Source organism: Colobus angolensis, unplaced genomic scaffold (assembly GCF_000951035.1).
Source record: "Colobus angolensis palliatus isolate OR3802 unplaced genomic scaffold, Cang.pa_1.0 Scaffold596, whole genome shotgun sequence".
Taxonomy (NCBI): Eukaryota; Metazoa; Chordata; class Mammalia; order Primates; family Cercopithecidae; genus Colobus; species Colobus angolensis.
In genome coordinates this window covers 835,955-845,890 of record NW_012119554.1, presented here as the reverse complement: position 1 = coordinate 845,890, position 9,936 = coordinate 835,955, and the positions used below count along the sequence as shown (strand labels likewise).

Genomic DNA, 9,936 nt, shown 5'->3' with positions numbered 1-9,936 from the left:
TGCAGGCTTTTCTGTGCATCTTCAGGAGCTTTTATTGACCTTTCTCCGCACAACCCCCTTCTCAATGACCAACTTCCAATCAGAAAATGACATCCCACTAGATCCGAAACTGCCACCCAGTTAACCCTGCTTGAGATTTTAACTTTCTTCTTATTAAGTGATTAAATTAGATATGGATTTATGAAAGTGAAGGAATTAATAATAGGGTGAAGTTCTAAAACTCATTTATTCACTTATTCCATAAATACTGGTAAAGTTTGACTAATATGTGACATTCATAGTGACACAGGGAAGGCTTTAATCTGTTTCTGACGTTAGAAAAAAATATATATATATATATATGGTATCTTTATTGGAAAACTTTTGGCCATATCAAAAGTATTAAAACACTTCAGAGATAAAACAGCTTTAAGAATACAGTGATGTCATCCCTACAAAACACAATAAAAATCTCAGTGTATCCACTGGTCACCTGGGCTTTATGCTACCTAACATGGTAGATCATATGCCCATTCGGGTGGAAGACAGGAACTACTGAGGGCGTAATTTATCTCAAGGTTAAGGTCAAGGCTTCACTAAAAGACATCAGGCCTACGTTACAAAGTGAGATGGGGGCTGGGCCAGACCGGACTGAGTGTTCTAATGGGACCCTGACAGGGAATCAAGACAACATAAAAAACATGGCAGGTATTTTGAGGGCATCTAGACAAAAGGATTGAAAGGCTTTTTTCTAGATTGAGTTTAAAAATTTAAAGATCGGCCAGCTGCGGTGGCTCAAGCCTGTAATCCCAGCATTTTGGGAGGCTGAGATGGGCGGATCACGAGGTCAGGAGATCGAGACCATCCTGGCTAACACGGTGAAACCCCGTCTCTACTAAAAAATACAAAAAATTAGCCGGGCCTGTAGTCCCAGCTACTCAGGAGGCTGAGGCAGGAGAATGGCATGAACCCGGGAGACAGAGCTTGCAGTGAGCTGAGATCCGGCCACTGCACTCCAGCCTGGGCGACAGAGCGAGACTTCATCTCAAAAAAAAAAAAAAAAAAATTTAAAGATCATAATTACAAAAGAGATAACACAGTCTTAAAACGTCATATTGTCTTTGAGGGCAGAGAGGGCAGATACAGTCTTGGCTCCTACTGGAAGGTGAAGCATCATTACTCACAAACATGATGGACTTCCCTCAGAAAACCAGCTTGGGAAGAGTGAATCTGAGTGTGTGAGCTGGAGCAGAGCACAGAGAGGAGCAGTGTGGTCAGACGTAAGGAGGGAGACTTTTCAATCTGGAAGCATGGTTGGTGGAAGCTCTGTATCTGCGGAATTCAGGAAGAAATGAACTCCTTGGGAGAATCCTGCACCATCCCCAGGATCCCAGTGAGAATCCTGCACTTTGGGGGATCTTTCTACCATGTTCTGGTTGCCTGTGCTTCTGAAGGTGCTCCTCTGCTGTCCAGGTCAGAGCAGCCTTCGGAGCCCACCTGAAGGAACGGCCTGACCTCAGTTCCACTCACAGAATTTCTACTGGGATTCCAAAGCTTCTCCAGGCTTTTGATCAGGGTCTCTAAAATATTTCTAAACTTCTATTTTCCTCCCTCAGCCTGAGCTGTGGGGGAAGCTGAGTCCTCTGCTTCCTGGAAATGTCAGCAGATCTCTCCTGCACCCAAGAGTATGGCCACATACAGTGCTAAGACACACTCTCCCTGGAATCATGACTCATCTATTCTCCCCAAATTCTACTGAGCTATTTGGGTGCACACAGCAAGGCACAAAGCAGGGAGCTCCCCAGATGCTATTCTGGACCTAAAGAGGCACCAGGGACCGAAGGAGGGGAACCTTGTCTACCTTGCACAGGAACAGCTGACTCCTCTGGTTTTCCTAGAAGTGCCAGGCTGTTGGTTGAGCCTGGGACAGGTCCCGGTGCAGGGGCCATCCCTTCCAGGATCCCTTGCCCAGCCTTACAGCTGAGGAGGCTGCACCTGGAATGCAGTAAGTCTGTTTCTGAGTCAGGGATTTCTTTGCCTGTGGTGTTTGCCCTCACCACGTTTCCAACAGTAGAAATCACTGTTCAGGCCATGCTGGACTCCTCTAGTCCTCAAGAGGGTCACATTCCAGATTGCATTTGTGACTGTCTTTTCCGAGACCCAGAGTGGCCCGTCTTTTTCTCTCCAATAAAGATCTGAGGACAAGGTCACTCTGAGAGCAGACAGTGGATGCCTAGGAAGGTGCTTGTAGCAGCCTGGGGTAGGGGAAGTCTGGGAACTCGTTGCAAGCTGGATGGAGCCAGGGGGAATAAGGAAAAGAACGGGGTCCAGGAAGGGAGTGGCCAGGAGGAGCTGATGGGGGCCAGAGTAAGTGCAGAGGAGAGAGATTGCAGCAGGGTTGGGGGCCGGGTTCTCTGGATTTCACAGAGCAGCATCTCTGATAAGCTGCGGACTTGTGTCTCAAAGGACCTGGGCCTGGATGTGGGGCTGTGAGTTTCCAAAGCCCTTTGATTTTGCCCTGGTCTACATGAGGTTCCAGTGGCTGCCCCATCTCACCCCAGGGTCAGAGAGTCAGGCTATCAGGGAGATCTGGGGAGAGAGAGTCGGTAGCAAGCATCCACCCCGGATGCAAACACAAGGGACAGGTCAGAGAGAGGGAGCCTTGGTGTGAGGCCAGGGGAAGGGAGGCACGTTGGATATGGTGCAATTCTGTCTCTGCACTTGCCGCAGCCTCACAGGACTGTGAGAATTGAACTTTGCAGGAGGGAGTGAGGTAGAATGGGGTCTGGACTGGAGTATCTGTCATCCAAGTGACCCCATATCTACTCCTGCAAACCAGGTGAAGGTCTTCCTAGATGTAAGTCAAACCAGGGTCTATCAGGCTGCCTGGCACTTTCCGGTGAATCTAGAAGGAGCACAGTGATCCTTGGTCAAAACTATCTTGCACTGTCCAGGACTGAGGATTTTCAGGTGGCCCTGGAGGGGGAGACTGTGGGGAAAAACCACAGAGAAGATTTTGGCACATTTGAAACTCTTAACACCCAGTGCCTCCCCTTCCTATCAGTCAGGCGTGGTGGTACGAGAATTGCTTGAACCTGGGAGGTGGAGGTTGCGGTGAGCTGAGATCGCGCCACTGCACTCCAGCCTGGGTGAGCAACAAGAGCGAAACTCTGTCTCAAAAAACAAAACAAAACAAAACAAAACAAATGAACAAAAAAGCATGAAACAAACAAACAAAAGACTTTGACTGAGTGCCTGGGATACCCACAGTGGGTAGCTTCTTTCTGCAGCCAGGGTGTCCTGAGGAGTGTTCAGCCCTGAGCAGAGAGGAGGCCCTGGGGTGGGTGGCTCCTCTCTCCTGGCAGGTTGTTCCATCATCACCACGGCCCTCAGTAGAGAGGAGGCCCTGGGGTGGGCTGCTGCTCTCTCCAGGAAAGTCGTCTCATCATCTCCACAGCTCTCAGGAGAGAAAAGGCCCCGGAGGGGTTGCATCTCTGCAGGAAAATCATCCCAAGAGTGGGTAGTTTCTCTGCCGCTGCTCATCCTGATGTTCTCCCTGAGTCTGGGGCTTTTCTTGGGCATCATGGGGGAGGAAGTATGTGCTGCTTGGGTCATAGGTAGCTATGGGCAGGCACAGATAAGGCACCACATGTTCCCATTTCTTTGTGTCAGCAACAGTCCAATTCCACTGTTTTAATTCTGTAGAAATTTACTATGAACTATTGTTAACTTGAGTTGCCCTATGGTGCTACTGAACCCTAGATCTTATTCCTATCTGTGTTTTTGTTCCCACTAACCATCCCCTTATTCTCCATTTCCCAGCACCCTTCCTAGCTTCTGATAACCATCATTTTACTATTTTTAAGTTTCGTGTTTTTTAATTCCCAAATATGAGTGAGAACATGCCATGTTTGTCTTTCTGTATCTGGCTTACTTCACTTAACATAACACCCTCCAGTTCCATCCAGGTTGTTGCAGATGACAGGATTTCATTCATGTTTATGGCTGAATGATATTCTATTGTGTATATTCACCACATTTTCTTGATCCATTCATCTGTTGATAGACACTTAGGTTGATTCCATATTTTGGCTATTGTGGATAGTGCTGTAATAAATAGGGGAGTGCAGGCCGGGTACAGTGGCTCACACATTTAATCCCAGAACTTTGGGAGGCTGAGGCAGGTGGATAACTTGAGGTTAGGAGTTTGAGAACAGCCTGACCAGCATGGTAGTGTAGATATCTCCCGGATATATTTCTTTCTTTCTTTTTTTTTTTTTTTTTGATATATATCCAGCAGTGTGATTTATGGTTCATACGGTAATCCTATTTTCATTTTTTGGAGTAAACTCCATACTGTTTTCCATACTAGCTGTACTAATTTGCACAACTACCAATGGTGTACCAGGGTTCTCATTTCTCCATATCCTCCCTAGCATGCATAATTTTCTGTTGGTTTTTTATTTTTATTTTTCCCGAGACAGGGTTTTGCAATGTTGCCCAGGTTGGTTTTGAACTTCTGGCCTCAAGAGATTCTCCCACCTCAGCCACTTGAAGTGCTGGGATTACAGGTGTGATTCACTGCACCCGATCTACTGAGTACATTAGAATCCTCGCAGGAGGCTGTGACTCTGGGTTACCTGATTTGTATCAGCTGACACACATGTATTAGGACCTGGGAAAGCCTAAAAATGAATGACTACATCATCCCCTAAGAGGCTACTTCTAGGAATGACCCAAAAGGTGCAGGAATTCCCACTGCCTTCCCATGAAAGATTGACCGGTCCGTTGTTATTTACTTATTTATTTTTTCTGAGACAGGATCTCTCTCTGTCCCCTGGGCTGGAGTGTTGTGATGTGATCATAGTTCACTGCAGCCTCAACCTCCTGGGCTCAAACAAACTTCCCACCTCAGCCTCCTGAGTAGCTGAGACCACAGATGCACAAAACCACAGCTGGCTAAATTTTTGTATTTTTATCGAGATGGGGCCTCACTCTGTTGGCTAGGCTGGTCTCTAACACCTGGCCCAAGTGATCCTCCTGTCTCGGCCTCCAAAAGTGCTGGGATTAGACTTGAGTCACCACCTTTGGCCAACTGGTTTATTACTGAATCATGTGAACCAAAGACAGATGTGTCAGTTTTTGATTCCAAGTCTAGAATGGTAATTTCCTTTGTAAAACATTCTGGTCTTATAATAACACCTAGGGAGTATCTCCTGCTAGAACTTGAAGGGCTCAGACAACTTTACTCATTAATGGACTTCAACCACAGCTTGGTGACCTGATTGAAAAACATAACATGATAAGTTACTAGGCCGGGCACTTTGGTAGGCCAAGGTGGGTGGCTCATTTGAGGTCAGGAGTTCGAGACCAGCCTGACTAACATGGTGAAATCCCATCTCTACTAAAAGTACAAAAGGCCGGGCATGGTGGCTCACGCTTGTAATCCCAGCACTTTGGGAGGCCGAGGTGGGTGGATCATGAGGTCGGGAGTTCAAGAGCAGCCTGGTCAATATAGTGAAACCCCATCTCTACTAAAAATACAATAATTCCCGGGGTGTGGTGGCACACGCCTGTAATTCCAGCTACTTGGGAAGTTGAGGCAGGAGAATCATTTGAACACAGGAGGCGGAGGTGCAGTGAGCCTCGATCACTATACTGTACTCCAGCCAGGGCGACAGAGGGAGACTGTCTAAAAAAAAAAAAAAAGAACAGTTACTGATATGGCTGAATTCGTCACCATAGGTGAATATTTTAAGAGTTCTAGATCATAAAAGCATCCAATGCTGCAATAAAAGAATGCAAAGGATAATAAAGTCTCTGCAACTAAAACAGCTGAAGGGTCAAGAGCAAGGGGAACTCCCCTTAGTATTAAAACTCAAATTCAGTTCGTTTTAAACAGGGAAACCCTGCTTGAGTTGCCTGCCACCTTTGAAACAGGCCATTGGAATGAAACTTCTCCACCTTGCACCAGGTCTATTTTGGACCTAACCTTTTTGTCTCAGACATTGTTCACATTAGAGGACATTTCTTTTTCTTTTTTGGATGGAGTTTCGTTCTTGTTGCCCAGGCTGGAGTGCAGTGGTGCGATCTCGACTCCCTGCAACCTCCACCTCCCGGGTTCAAGTGATTCTCCTGCTTCAGCCTCCCAAATAGCTGGGATTACAGGCATGTGCCCCACGGCTGGCTAATTTTGTGTTTTTAGTAGAGGCAGAGTTTCTCCATGTTGGTCAGTCTGGTCTGGTACTCCCAACCTTAGGTTATCATCCTGCCTGGGTCTCCCAAAGTGATGGGATTACAGGCTTCAGCCACCACACCTGGCTAGAGGGCATTTCTGATGGCTCCATATTGATGTAATTTCAAATAACTCTCTGGTAAATTATTTTCTATAATACCCTCAAATAAAAATGGAGAAGCTGAGATCCAGATCAATGCAGACTTAAGTACAGAGTTGGTGGATACCAGGGCTGCCATATCCAGTTGACACCCCAACCCGATATATCAGCAAATCCCTGGGAGTAAGGAAAATATTTCTGAGGAGGTGTTTCACATGAAGTTCAGAAAATTCCTGTGTTTGAAGCAGTCCAAATGACATTTGGACCATTTTTAGGAAAGTATGCCTTTTTACTAAGTGACAACACGGGGATGAGATTTGCTTTCTAAGTTAAAGTGATGTGTAAAGCTTTCTTTGGAGGGAGAGAAAACCCTGGAGTTTCCTGACCTTCCTTAACCTGAACTGCTTGGTTCCCTAGAAGCAGAAATTCATCATATTGGAACCCAAACTTATACCAACCTTGACCATCGTGAAGCACTCAAGTGTTTCTGCTCTTCTTCCTTATGTGATGTAGAAAGTATTAAAAGTGATGAGTTTAGGCTGGGCACTGTGGTTCATGCCTGTAATCCCAGCAATTTCAGAGGCTGAGGTGGGTGAATCACCTGTGGTCAGGAGTTCCAGACCAGCCTGGGCAACATGGTGAAACTCTCTCTCTACTGAAAAAACAAAAATTAGCTGTGTGTGGTGGCCTGCGCCTGTAATTCCAGCTAACCGGGAGACTGAGACAGGAGAAACGCTTGAACCGGAAGGTGGAGGTTGCAGTGAGCCAAGATCGTGCCATTGCCCTCCAGCCTGGAAAACAAGAGTGAAACTCTATCTCAAAAAAAATTAATAAATAAATACATTAGAAATAAATAAATAAATGCTTTAAAGAAAAAAGAAATAAACTTTACCTACAAGTTTCATATGCAATTGAATACCTATTAAATTCTGATGCAAATAGGCCAGGCATGGTGGCTCACACCTGTAATCCCAGCACTTTTGGAGGCCGAGGCAGGCAGATCACGAGGTCAGGAGGTGGAGACCATCCTAGCTAACACGGTGAAACCCTGTCTTTACTAAATATATTAAAAAATAGCCGGGTGTAGTGGCATGCGCCTGTAGTCCCAGCTTTTCAGGAAGCTAAGGCAGGAAAATCTCTTGAACTGGGGAGGCAGAGGTTGCAGTGAGCCGAGATCGTGCCACTGCACTCCAGCCAGGTGACAGAGTGAGAGTCCAGCTCAAAAAATAAAGAAATAAATAATAAATAAATAAAGTAAATAAATCTATTGTAACGTGAACCAACATTTTTCAACTTGTAGACTAACGTCTTACAAAATCCTTCTCTTGTCACCTTCAAATCTCCATTTCAAATGCTACACTCTGCATAACTCTACCACTTTGTGGCTGTTTACTGATGATGGAGAAGACCGCACGTGTATGTGTGGCATCAGAACTATTGACTCCTCCTATTGATGCTTAAGATATCCATTACACAAATCTGGATTCATACTTTTTGTTGATAGATCTTATGCCAAAAATGTAGGAGAAAAATGCCAAGCAGGAAATGCTATCACTTCTGAAGATGAATTCATAGAGATGGAAATTGAGAATTTATTTTTCCGCGTTTTTTTTTGTTTCTTGCTTGTTTGTTTGTGTTTGTTTGTTTGTTTTGAGATGGAGTCTCGCTCTGTCACAAAGTTGGAGTGCAGTGGCACGATCTTGGCTCACTGCAACCTCCTCCCCCTGGGTTCAAGCAATTCTCCTGCCTCAGCCTCTCAAATAGCTAGGACTATGGGTGGGCACCACCATGCCCAGCTAATTTTTGTATTTTTAGTAGAAACGGGGTTTCACTATGTTGGTCAAGATGTTCTCTGTCTTCTGACTTCGTGATCTGCCTGCCTTAGCCTCCCAGAGTGCTGGATTGCAGACATGAGCTACTGCACCCGACCTCTTTTTCCTGTTTTAAAAGTTGATTAATACTTTTGTGTTTATTTTAGAGTTTATATCAGAACAATTTACAGTGATATATACTCCTACTAGAGCTTGTCATATAGTCAAAGACAAAGTAGTTAATACTTTTACAAATAGTAGATATGCCTTTGGAGTGATTGATAATTTTAATATATTATGCAAACCATGAGAATTTCTCACTTCTAGTGGAAGCACATTAAATATAGACCATGAGTGAACAAGGTTTTGTCCTCAAAGGTTTTTTGTTTTGTGTGTGAAGGGGTGGCCTGTACCCTCCGCAACTGTGGGTGCTTCTCGTTAGGTGGAAAGAGAGACCTGAGAAAAGAAATAATACACAGAGACAAAGTATAGAGAAAGAAAAGTGGGGCCCAGGGGGCCGGTGCTCAGCTTACAGAGCACCCACACCGGCCTCTGAGTTCTCTCAGTATTTATTGATGATTATCTTTACCATCTAAAAGATACGGGAGTAAATCAGCTGTAAGACATATAGATAAAGATCTTTGTGACCTGCATAAGTTCAAGGAAAATGCTGTGCCTTGAGATGCATATACAAACATCTCCATAAACTTTTTAGCAGTATTGCTGCAGCAAATCCCACTGTATTCCTAAATGCAGTTTTCTCTTTGCTCAGTAAACAAAGCACACAATGGGTTTTACACGGAGATGTTCCATTGCCCAGGAACGGGCAGGAGACAGATGTTTTTCTCTTACTTGAGATTTAAGAGAATGGTGATGACCTTTAACCACAAGCAGCCTTTAGGCATTTGTTTAACAAAGCACATTCCTTACAGCCCAAAATCCTTTAAACCTTAAATCACCACAGCACATGTCTCTTGCAAGGACAAGGTTGGGGGTAGGGTCACAGATTAACAGCATCTCAAATACAGAGCCAAATGGAGTCTCTTAAATTTACTTCTTTCTATATAAACACAGTAACAGGCTGACCTCTCTTTTCCCCACAGTGTGTGCGTGTGTGTGTTTTGTTTTTTTTGTGTGTGGAGAAAGGGTTTCACCATGTGGGCCAGGCTGGTCTTGAACTCCTGACCTCAGGTGATCTACCCAACTTGGCCTCCCCAAGTGCTGGGGTTACAGGCGTGAGCCACTTCGCCTGACCTTGAAGGAATGAATTCTTGACTTCCACTCTATCCATAACACTGTCAATTTCTTGATTCATGAATATGGATACATGATAAGAATGGATATCTGGTGGGTCGGGAGCCGCGGGGCGGCATGGAGGGGCTGGTTGCCGCCGCCGTCGGGACGTCTCCCTGCACAACTTCAGCGCCAGGCTGTGGGAGCAGCTGGTCCACTTCCACCTCATTGGGCTGACGGACTCGCTGTTCCTGTGGGTGGGGGCCACGCCGCACCTGCGCAACCTGGCCGTGGCCATGTGCAGCCGCTACGACTCCATCCCCGTGTCTACCTCCCTCCTCGGAGACACTTCCGACACGACCTCTACTGGCCTTGCCCAGCGCCTAGCCAGGAAGACCAACAAACAGGTGTTTGTCAGCTATAACCTTCAAAACACAGACAGTAACTTCGCATTACTTGTAGAAAACAGGATCAAGGAAGAGATGGAGGCTTTCCCCGAAAAGTTCTAGCTGAGTGGCAGAAGTGAGAATTTGTTAACTTATGTACAATGTACATGTAAATAAATGGATTGAATTTCA

General features: G+C 45.5%; 1 protein-coding gene across 1 annotated transcript; it reads left to right on the top strand.

The window, feature by feature from the left end:
• The first annotated feature begins 9,478 nt into the window (after positions 1 to 9,478).
• Positions 9,479 to 9,936, top strand: LOC105526539 (proteasome assembly chaperone 4-like). Its single transcript, XM_011962558.1, is given in 2 exon segments — positions 9,479 to 9,518; positions 9,521 to 9,936. Coding segments are annotated over 2 exon segments (369 nt in total). The 5' UTR covers positions 9,479 to 9,496; the 3' UTR covers positions 9,868 to 9,936.